General features: G+C 42.3%; 1 protein-coding gene across 3 annotated transcripts in view; it reads right to left on the minus strand.

The window, feature by feature from the left end:
• LOC140730921 (M-phase phosphoprotein 9) overlaps positions 1-12,112 on the minus strand; it is a 115,291-nt gene that overhangs the window by 38,121 nt on the left and 65,058 nt on the right. For 2 of the 3 annotated variants that reach the window (XR_012099700.1, XM_073051995.1), the window contains exons 15-16: positions 7,290-7,394; positions 4,323-4,487 (exon numbers count right to left, since the gene is read on the minus strand). Coding sequence is in view for 2 of the 3 variants with exons in the window: in XM_073051995.1 (XP_072908096.1) it covers positions 4,323-4,487; positions 7,290-7,394 (270 nt within the window). In the remaining variant the exon portion in view is untranslated. The remainder of the gene's footprint in view (positions 1-4,322; positions 4,488-7,289; positions 7,395-12,112) is intronic. The other variant, XM_073051996.1, reaches the window with a different exon arrangement.

Below are 12,112 nucleotides of genomic sequence, written 5' to 3' on the forward strand. Positions count from 1 at the left end.
GTTCATGATCTACAGCTGCAGCTCAAACTACGATTCTCCACAGACGGTGGGTTCTAATTCTCAGACTCACCACTTGGCCTGGTGTTTCGATATCGCCAGGTGTGGCCCCACAGACAACCCAGTTGTTCGACAATGTCATCGGGTGAAGCGTCGCAAGAGATTCAAACATCCAGACAGCAGGCAGTGTGCGCTGCTGCTGAAAGCCTCTGTTTCCCTTTCTGTCTCTCCCTCAAGGATGAGTGAGAATTTGTTGGTCCTTGAGTCAGGGGGTCAGAGAAGCGACACAGAAGATTGTAACACTGAAACAGCAAATTGTTGGTCTCTCTCTTGTTGTTGTGGGAGTGATATCTCTCTCTACCTCGCTACTGAGAGAGAGAGAGAGAGAGAGAGAGAGAAAGCCTGCCTGAGATAGACAAGTCTTTGAGAGACTATTTTTTTGCTATTACTTGCATGGTGGAGGTTGATGCTGTTGCTGAAGCAAGCTGGAGGAGGGAGAGGGCTGATGCGTTTACGTATGTGTGTGTGTGTGTGCGTGCATGCGTGCGTGTGCGTGGTGGCGGTGGCTTTAGGGTTCTAACATTTTCTATCATTCGTCCTTTGGGTTTTTTTCTGTTTATGTAGATGTCTGAAGAGTAAGAATTTCAGGTTATATATGGTATACAGTCTCTGCTATTAAATGGAACCATTGAACCCTCACTTTCAACGGCTTACATGGCTAGCAGCCACAAGATTGAATCCACGTCCCTGAATGTAGCACACAACCTGGTAATGGTTTGATCACTTTTAATCCATAACCCTCCATTATTCTCCTCAAATGCTTATCCATTTCCTTTTGAAAGCCCTGATCAACTTTCTTTCCAAAGCACTCACAGGCAGCAAGTTTCACGTTTTTTAGGCTTAGGTTCCTTTAATATCAGAGTATGTATACAGTATACAACACAAAATTCATATTCTTCACAGACATCCACTAAAGAGACCCCACAGAATGGATAATAGAATATCGAAGCCCCGACACACCCTTCACAGAAACTGCAGCAAAAGCATCAACCATGGCCCTTGTCACAGCAGCAAAAGCCCCCAAAGAGACTCTGATCCAGAGTCCATCTAAACTGCAGTCCATGGTCCATGTACTGATATTTTCACTCAAACCCTCATTCTCTCCCCGTCCCTGTTAGAGAGTGTTTGAGTGAAAATATGTCTCTACCATAGGAGGTGGAAGGCACTCCTTTCTTCCACTTACCTGCAGGTCACCCTTGGGCATGGTGAATTACCTGCTTAGCTCCCCCCTCCCCCCACTGATCAGGGTCACGTGAAGCCATGGGAGCAGGTGGTGGACGGTCATATGAGCAGCCGGTGCAGATCACAAGACCTGGTTATGTGACCACTGACACCAGGCAGACAATCTCAGAGCAGTATTGATAACGGCTTGGGATGGGGGGGGGGGGGGGGGGTCACTAGTCTTGTAAAGATACTGTTCAGAAGAAGGCAATGGCAAACCACTTCTGTAGAAAACTTTGCCAAGGATAATCATGGTCGCAAAAGGGGAAAAGAATACGAAAAGAAAGACAGATGGAAGACCCTGATCGCCCAAGTCATATGACACAGAACATAACGACGATGATGATGATGATTAAGAAGAATGGAGGAGAAAAAAAAGTTCATTCTTCGTAACCCCATGACATTCCCCATCAATCTAAATTTGTCACCTACTGCTTGATGTATTGATCAATGGGAGCAGCATCTTTCTAATTATCCTACCCAGCATGCTGTGAGCTTGTCCATTCCTTTCAAATGGCAGACAGGAGCTCAATCAGGGCAAGTGAGAGGTGTTGCACTTTGGGGGGAAATATACAGAGCACTGATATACAGAGGTCCAAGTTCATAGCTTCCTGGAAGTGGCAATGTACTGTAAGTGACGAGGCATATAGATAGATAGATAGATAGATAGATACTTTATTCATCCCCATGGGGAAATTCAACTTTTTTTCCAATGTCCCATACACTTGTTGTAGCAAAACTAATTACATACAATACTTAACTCAGTAAAAAATATGATATGCATCTAAATCACTATCTCAAAAAGCATTAATAATAGCTTTTAAAAAGTTCTTAAGTCCTGGCGGTAGAATTGTAAAGCCTAATGGCATTGGGGATTATTGACCTCTTCATCCTGTCTGAGGAGCATTGCATCGATAGTAACCTGTCGCTGAAACTGCTTCTCTGTCTCTGGATGGTGCTATGTAGAGGATGTTCAGAGTTATCCATAATTGACCGTAGCCTACTCAGCGCCCTTCGCTCAGCTACCGATGTTAAACTCTCCAGTACTTTGCCCACGACAGAGCCCGCCTTCCTTACCAGCTTATTAAGACGTGAGGCGTCCCTCTTCTTAATGCTTCCTCCCCAACACGCCACCACAAAGAAGAGGGCGCTCTCCACAACTGACCTATAGAACATCTTCAGCATCTCACTACAGACATTGAATGACGCCAACCTTCTTAGGAAGTACAGTCGACTCTGTGCCTTCCTGCACAAGGCATCTGTGTTGGCAGTCCAGTCTAGCTTCTCGTCTAACTGTACTCCCAGATACTTGTAGGTCTTAACCTGCTCCACACATTCTCCATGTTTGTCTTCATTGGGCATGTTATTCTAAGTTTAAGAGACAGGAAATCATGATGCACTTATATAAAATTTGGTTAGGTCATATTTGGAGTATTGTGTTTTCTGGTCATTCCATTATGGAAAGCAATTATAATGGTCTCAGGTGACCAGGTACGTGGGTTGCAAAAGTTTGGAAGGACTCAATATCAACTCAGAGGTAGGATGCTGAGGATAGAGGTTAAAGGCTGTTTCTCAGAATAGAGATGTTACTGACCATTCAGAAATCTGATGGTGAAGGAGAAGCTGTTCCTCGATTATTGAGTGTGGATCTTCAGACCCTTCTACCCCCTCCCCAATGGTGGTATCAAGACGACAGCATGTCCCAGGTACGAGGGTCCTTAATGACGGATGCTACCTTCTTAAGGCATTGCCTCTTGAAGAGGTCCTCAGTGGTGGTAAGAGTTATGCCCAGATAGAGCTGGCTGAGTTTACAACCCTGTGCAGTCTCTTGTGATCCTGTGCATTGGAGCCTCCATACCAGCCAGAATGCTCTCCAAAATACACTTCCAGAAGTGTGCAAGAGCCTTTGGGGACATACCAAATCTCCTCAAACTCCAGATGAAGTAGACGCATGATAGCATCAATGAACTGGGCCCAGGATAAATCCTGACATGTTGACATCCAGGAACTTAAAACTGCTTACTCTTTCCACTACCAACCCCTTAATATGTCTCCTCCCAATTTTCCTTTCCTGAAATCCACAATCAACTCTTTGGTCTTGTTGATGTTGAACGCGAGGTTGCTATTACAACACCACTCAATCAGCTGATCAATCTCAGTCTTTTACGCCTCTTCATTGTGCTGTGATACTTGCACAAGATATTATTGAGTTTGCATCTGAAGAAATGCACAGGTTCTTAGCCCTCATATATAAGAAAGGAGATAATCCAAGAGATAATGGCGTAATTCCTGGAACATCCTCTCATGAACAGCCAAGAGTGAGATTTTTATTCACTGGAATTCTGAAGTGTAACCTTATTTGATGCATATAAATTCTAAGGTAGGTGTTCTCTGTTCTCTATCTGTTTTGTATTCTGTGTTGCATGTTTACTAAGGTAACTAGTAACACGAGTGGGGCGTGGTAAAACAAAGGAAATAAGTTACGTATTCTTGCTTATTTTGTGGCAGTGAGGAGCTTGGGTCTGACAGATGTCGTATCTTTCACCGAGATATTGCTCAAGAATGCTCAATATCATTTAGCTTACACTTATGTATGCTTAAGTTTCATCACTTCAAGATTGTATGTTTGCTGATTGCTAATAAAGGATGGAATAAAGGATTCAATTTTTGGAAATCATTGGAGCTGAGGGTGTGTCATGCAAATATAACAATTCTCCAGCGGTCACAGGCTGGCAGCAATTGTTTAGGTTTGGTTGTGCCGCTACAGCAGGGGTTCCCAACCTGGGGTCCATGGTCCCGTCAGTTAATGGTAGGGCGTCCACGGCATTAAAAAAAAAACCTGTCCTAATGGCACGTGACAAGATAGATGCAAAGATGTCTCTATCGCAAAAAAAAGGTGATTCTGCACTTCACAGTTCCAATACTTTGTCTTTCTTCCTCGATGAGAGGCCACTGAATGGAAATATCAATTGTTTCTATCTCCAAGTTGTTACCTGATCTACAATTTCCTATTTTCATTTCTAAGGTAAGTACACTGGACTGACCTTCTGGGCTGCAAGTGAGTTTCCTCAAATCCACTGTAGTTACTCTCTAAAGGACGTCCTGTGAAGATGGAATAATCAGAACCTGGAGTCAGCCACTTCCGTCTTGCCACATCAGTTGAAGCAGATTTTACAGGAGAATGATAAGCATTGTGGTGGTTAAAAAGGCTGTTTAGAAACAACAGAATAATGAAACAATTCAGAGAATCCTCAAATGACAAAATATTGATTAGTCCATAATTTTCTTTTTACAGTATTATGCAAAGGGGTGGCAGGGTGGGGATACGTCTCTGCCAAAAGAGGTGTAAGGGGTTCCTTCTCTCCACTAGCCTGCAGGTCACCCTTGGGTGAGGTGTAGCACCTGCCTAGCCCCCCACCATCCCCCGATCAGGGTCATGTGAAGCCATGGGAGCAGATGGTGGATGGTCATATGAACAGATGGTGCATATCACAAGTCCTGTTCCTGTGACCACTGACGCCAGGCAGACATTCTCTGAAGAGTATTGACAATGATTGAGGTCACCCGTCTTGTAAATACACTGCACAGAAGGTGACAATGACTAACTACTTCTGTAGAAAAATTTCCATTTCAAGTAATTCATCAATTTGGGCTGAAGTTCATAAGCAAATGGAAAATTAATTAAATTTAAATTTAGTTTGCAGTTGCCTACAAGAAGCTTGAAACAGAATACTTGCTTTCACACTTGTGTCAATAAACTTCAGATGTTACCATACCTCAAAATACATTTCAATGTTACCTACAATCATGCTGAAAAGGCACTTTCTATATGACTGAAAGTCGAACATCAAAATACTTCAGACTGACAGGCATGATTACAAAAATGTTAATTAGCTGTTGTTAAATTATGTATTAATAGCAAAATCCTAAAGGCTTGTTAAAAAAATTAACATCTAAAAATAAAATATAATGGTTAATTGGGGTAGTCACTTATTTGGGACAACTCTTAGTGAACAAAATCTAATCGAGAATATAACCAGATTCCCTTTGTTTATTTGGGACACTATGCTGCTGAAATGGGGCAAGAGACTGTTGCTAACAGTTTCTAACTAATGTTAGTCATGCACCCTTATGTGGCCATTAGACGCTACACCATGCTCAGAGTGACCTGTTTTCAAAAGTATGTGTTTGCATGCGTTTGTGTTTAAAAAAAAGCAGTGATTTTTGTCATTGATAGTTAGTGAGAAATAAGCAATAAGGCAATTCAGAACTGTTTCGTTCACTGCGATTTCAAGCATTCGGGCTTGGAAATGCCAGAAAGAGCTGGGAGTGAAAATGAAACTATTTCGCTACTTAACAAGTTAGGAACTAGAAGGTATCAACAATTATCTTGAATCTTATAATGAAAATTTGGAGGATGCAATCATCGACAGAATTGCATGAAGGCAGTCCAATACCTGTGCTGATTTTGTTCATTGTGTACACTGGATAAACTTTTCCATTGATAACTCTTAGGAACTCATACAGTTTTATAATGCTGTAGCACTATTGGTAGTGTTCTAATTTGTTCTATATTGAGATATGTCTCTACTAATGGAGGTGTAAGGCGCTCCTTCCCTCTGCTAGCCTGGGCAAAGTGTAGCAGGTGCTTAGTGCCCCATCCACACCCTCCCCAAATCAGGGTCCCATGAAGCCACGGGAGGATGGTTGTACGAGCAGCTGGTGCATATCACAAGCCCTAGTTATGCTATCACTGACACCAGGCAGACAATCTCTGAAGAGTATTGATAATGGCTGAGATCACCTGTCTTGTGAAGAGACTGTCTTGTGAAGGTGACAATGGTAAACCACTTCTGTAGAAAAATTTGCCAAACAAACATGGACATGGAAAGACCATGATTGTCTATGTCACACAACACAGCATTTAACAAATGAATGAACAAATTAATTAAAATGCATAATTTATTACTCAGATTGGGGGAGAGGGTGGGTGGAAGAGGAAAAAGAAAACAGGCTGCATGAGATTGCCAGATCTGTGGCTCCCCGCTGCCCATCAACCCCCTCAAAGGAGCAGAGATCAGCTTGTTCAGTGATTGATGAGTTTTATTTTGATTTCAAAGTTCAAATTAAACTTTATTATTAAAGTACAAATATGTCAGCATATACAACCCTGAGACTCGTTTCCTGTGGGCATACTCAGCAAATCTAGACTAGTAACTCTAACGGGGCCAATGAAAGATCAGAGTGCAGAAAGCAGCAAGCTGTGCAAATACAAATATAAATAGCAATAAATAACAAGCACATGAGATAACGAGATTGAGTACTTGAAGTGAGATCACTGGTTCTCAGCAGCGAGAAGGAAGCGTGACCTAGGTGGTGGAAATCTCTGATGATGGACGCTGCTTTTCTATCACAGCTACTACTGTAGACATTTATTTTTCTTTCTGTATTGCATTTGTGATAGTTCTAATAAAGTGTTTCCTTGTGGTTGAACATGTGTGAAGTGTCTTCTTTGTGGATGCAGATACAAATACACTGAGCTGAATACAGCAACAACATAACAAAATTTAAATTGTCATTACAACCTCTGACACAAGGATTGACAATCTTACAAACAATACATTAAAAGCTCACTGGGTTTATTTCTGAGAAAGTAATCTCATAAATGAGTGATTATAAAATGAACCAACAATTCCCTGGTGTTTCAGAGCAACAAATGATTCCTCAATAGGCTATATACTGGTGAGAGTCTTTCCACTAAGTGGACAATCTACAGCTGGGACCCACATGCTTTCAGGGTAAGGGCCGGGTATTTAAGAGATAGGTGAGAAGACATATAACTTGATCATGAATCTTTAGAATTGTTGAGGATGTTTTAATGAGTATCTTAACTTTGAGACTCAGATTTTGAATACCAAGGAGCTAAGAAAGTGAATGTTGTGCAGAAAGTTTGTGTAGAAAATCTTATGAGCTTTTGCAGAAGCAAAGCTTTGACTCCTGCAACCATCTACCTGTTGTTTGATGTACGTAAACAGCTTTCTGCACCAGTCCGAACCTTCATGTAGCTCCTCTCATGGTCTGCTTGTCTAATCTGAGCCTCAAGTTTAGATACAACTCTGAAAAGAGAACAAACAATTTAATTACTGATGAGATACAACTAATTAAATGTAGGTTATAGTCAAGAATGGAGAGAAGTGGAAATTCAGAGCAGTAAACCCAGCATCAGTAGAGGGCAAAATACTAGAATCAATTATTATCTTGAATCAGCCAGAATCAAGTGATTACAGAACTTTGAGATCAAAAATCAGGGGGTTATGTTGCAATTTTTTAAAACTCTAGGTAGCTCACATCTGGAGTATTGCATACAGTTCTGGTCACCCCACTATAGGAAGGACGTTGAGGCTTTGGAGAGGATGCAGAAGAGGTTTTCCAGAATGCAGCCTCGTTTAGAGGGCGTGTGCTAGCGTGACAGTCTGGACAAACTTGGGTTGTTTTCTCTGGAGCTTTGGAGACTGAGGAGAGATCTAACAGAGGTTTATAAAATTACGAGAGGCATAGATACAGTGGACAGAGAGCATCTATTTCCCAGGGTAGAAATGTTTAATACCAGAGGGCATGCATTGAAGGTAAATAGAAACATAGAAAATAGGTGCAGGAGTAGGCCATTTGGCCCTTCGAGCCTGCACCGCCATTCAGTATGATCATGGCTGATCATCCAACTCAGAACCCTGTACCTACTTTCTCTCCATACCCCCGATCCCTTTAGCCACAAGGGCCATATCTAACTTTTTCTTAAATATAGCCAATGAACCGGCCTCAACTGTTTCCTGTGGCAGAGAATTCCACAGATTCACCACTCTCTGTGTGAAGAAGTTTTTCCTCATCTCAGTCCTAAAAGGCTTCCCCTTTATCCTTAAACTGTGACCCCTCATTCTGCACTTCCCCAACATCGGAAACAATCATCCTGCATCTAGCCTGTCCAATCTCTTTAGAATTTTATACGTTTCAATAAGATCCCCCCTCAATCTTCTAAGTTCCAGTGAGTATAAGCCTAGTCGATCCAGTCTTTCTTCATATGAAAGTCCTGCCATCCCAGGAATCAATCTGGTGAACCTTCTTTGTACTCCCTCTATAGCAAGAATGTCTTTCCTCAGATTAGGGGACCAAAACTGCACACAATACTCTAGGAGCAGTCTCACCAAGGCCTTGTACAACTGCAGTAGAACCTCCTTGCTCCTGTACTCAAATCCTTTTGCTTTGAATGCCAACATACCATTTGCCTTTTTCACTGCCTGCTGTACCTGCATGCCCACCTTCAATGACTGGTGTACAATGACACCCAGGTCTCGTTGCACCTCCCCTTTTCCTAATCGGCCACCATTCAGATAATAATCTGTTTTCCTGTTCTTGCAACCAAAGTGGATAACCTCACATTTATCCACATTAAATTGCACCTACCATGAATTTGCCCACTCACCTAACCTATCCAAGTCACCCTGCATCCTCTTAGCATCCTCCTCACAGCTAACACCGCCGCCCAGCTTCGTGTCATCCGCAAACTTGGAGATGCTGCATTTAATTCCCTCGTCTAAATCATTAATATATATTGTAAACAACTGGGGTCCCAGCACCGAGCCTTGCAGTACCCCACTAGTCACTGCCTGCCATTCTGAAAAGGTCCCGTTTACTCTCACTCTTTGCTTCCTGTCTGCCAACCAATTCTCTATCCACATCAATACCATACCCCCAATACCGTGTGCCTTAAGTTTGCACACTAATCTCCTGTGTGGGACCTTGTCAAAAGCCTTTTGAAAATCTAAATATACCACATCCACTGGCTCTCCCCTATCCACTCTACTAGTTACATCTTCAAAAAATTCTGTAAGATTCTTCAGACATGATTTTCCTTTCACAAATCCATGCTGACTTTGTCCGATGATTTCACCTCTTTCCAAATGTGCTGTTATCACATCTTTGATAACCGACTCTAGCATTTTCCCCACCACCGATGTCAGACTCACCGGTCTATAATTCCCCAGTTTTTCTCTCCCTCCTTTTTTAAAAAGTGGGGTTACATTAGCCACCCTCCAATCCTCAGGAACTAATCCAGAATCTAAGGAGTTTTGAAAAATTATCACTAATGCATCCACTACTTCTTGGGCTACTTCCTTAAGCACTCTGGGATGCAGACCATCTGGCCCTGGGGATTTATCTGCCTTTAATCCCTTCAATTTACCTAACACCACTTCCCTACTAACATGTATTTCCTTCAGTTCCTCCATCTCACTAGACCCTTGGTCCCGTACTATTTCCGGAAGATTATTTATGTCCTCCTTAGTGAAGACAGAACCAAAGTAGTTATTCAATTGGTCTGCCATGTCTTTGTTCCCTATGATCAATTCACCTGTTTCTGACTGTAAAGGACCTACATTTGTCTTGACCAATCTTTTTCTTTTCATGTATCTATAAAAGCTTTTACAGTCAGTTTTTATGTTCCCTGCCAGCTTTCTCTCATAATCTTTTTTCTCCTTTCCTAATTAAGCCCTTTGTCCTCCTCTGCTGGTCTCTGAATTTCTCCCAGTCCTCAGGTGTGCCGCTTTTTTTTGCTAATTTATATGTTTCTTCTTTGGACTTGATACTATCCCTAATTTCCCTTGTCAGCCACGGGTGCACTACCTTCCCTGGTTTATTCTTTTGCCAAACTGGGATGAACAATTGTTGTAGTTCATCCATGCGATCTTTAAATGCTTGCCATTGCATATCCACTGTCAATCCTTTAAGTATCATTTGCCAGTCTATCTTAGCTAATTCACGTCTCATACCTTCAAAGTTACCCTTCTTTAAGTTCAGAACCTTTGTTTCTGAATTAACTATGTCACTCTCCATTTTAATGAAGAATTCCACCATATTATGGTCACTGTTACCCAAGGGGCTAAGTTCAGAACCTTTGTTTCTGAATTAACTATGTCACTCTCCATTTTAATGAAGAATTCCACCATATTATGGTCACTGTTACCCAAGGGGCCTTGCAAGGCAAGATTGCCAACTAACCCTTCCTCATTGCTCAATACCCAATCTAGAATGGCCTGCTCTCTAGTTGGTTCCTCGACATGTTGGTTCAGAAAACCATCCCGCATACATTCCAAGAAATCCTCTTCCTCAGCACCCTTACCAATTTGGTTCACCCAATCTATATGTAGATTGAAGTCACCCATTATAACTACTGTTCCTTTATTGCATGCATTTCTAATTTCCTGTTTAATGCCATCCCCAACCTCACTACTACTGTTAGGTGGCCTGTACACAACTCCCACCAGCGTTTTCTGCCCCTTAGTGTTATGCAGCTCTACCCATCTCGATTCCACATCCTCCAGGCTAATGTCCTTCCTTTCTATTGCGTTAATCTCCTCTCTAACCAGCAATGCTACCTCACCTCCTTTTCTTTCCTGTCTATCCCTCCTGAATATTGAATATCCCTGGATGTTGAGCTCCCATCCTTGGTCACCCTGGAGCCATGTCTCTGTGGTCCCAACTATATCATATTCATTAATAACTATCTGCACATTCAATTCATCCACCTTGTTACAAATGCTCCTCGCATTGACACACAAAGCCTTCAGGCTTGTTTTTATAACACTCTTAGCCCTTATACAATTATGTTGAAAAGTGGCCCTTTTTGCCCTGGATTTGCCTGCCTGCCACTTTTACTTTTCACCTTACTACTTTTTGCTTCTACCCTCATTTTACACCCCTCTGTCTCTCTGCTCTTGTTCCCATCCCCCTGCCACATTAGTTTAAATCCTCCTGAACAGCAGTAGCAAACGCTCCCCCTAGGACATTGGTTCCAATCCAGCCCAGGTGCAGGTGGGACATGAGGTGCAAATGTTTTTTTTAAACTAAGAGAGGTGAATGCCCGGAATATGCCGCCTGGTATTGTCACAAGATCACAAGACAAAGGAGCAGAAGTAGGCCATTTGGCCCATCGAATCTGTGCTAGAGACAAATACATTCGAGTCCTGTAAGAGAGGTTTGGATAGGCACACAGGTGTAAGGAAGATGGTAGGACACAAACATGGTGTAGGTAGGAAGGATTAGTGTTTGGGTGCTTCTCATTTGCCTTTCAGCTGGTTCGGCACAACATAGCGGGCCAAATGTGCTGTACTATTCTAGGACTGGGCAAATGTGCAACTTCAGCAGGTTTCATGAAAGGGAAAAATCATAGGCCTTGGAGTATTGTACTTTCTGAAAGCTTTAGACAAGGTCCTACAAATGGAATTAATGTACAAGATTAAAGTACATGGGATTTGGAGTACTATATTGGCAGAAGTTCAGAATTGGCTGACAGATATGTAGGAAGACAAATTTCAATGCCAGAGGATTTTGCCTGTACCACCCTCGAGATATGGTAGAATGATAGTCAGAGAGCTACAGCATGGACACAGGCTCATCAGCCCACTCCCAACCACCTATTTACACGAATCTTCCATTTTCCTCAACATTCCTCACTGGGCACTATTTACAGTGGCCAACTAATCTTTGTGATGTGAGAGGAAACCAGAGTATGTCGACACAGACACCGGAAGAACATGAAACCACAGTCAGGACTGAACTCTGGGTACTGTGAGGCTGCAGCTCTACCAGCTGCTCCACTGTGCCATCCTTTCAGATCAGGAGGACCCAGAAGACCGTGAAAGCCTATGAAATTCTTGAGCATACAAGGCAATGAAGCCAGGTCTTTATGAACATACTCAAGGGAATCAAAGGAAATGAAGCAGAATTATGAAAAGAGGTTTAAAAGTGAAGGAACATGTTCTATAGTGAAGCACACGGAAAA

The sequence above is a fragment of the Hemitrygon akajei genome, chromosome 7, assembly GCF_048418815.1.
Source record: "Hemitrygon akajei chromosome 7, sHemAka1.3, whole genome shotgun sequence".
NCBI classification, from domain to species: domain Eukaryota; kingdom Metazoa; phylum Chordata; class Chondrichthyes; order Myliobatiformes; family Dasyatidae; genus Hemitrygon; species Hemitrygon akajei.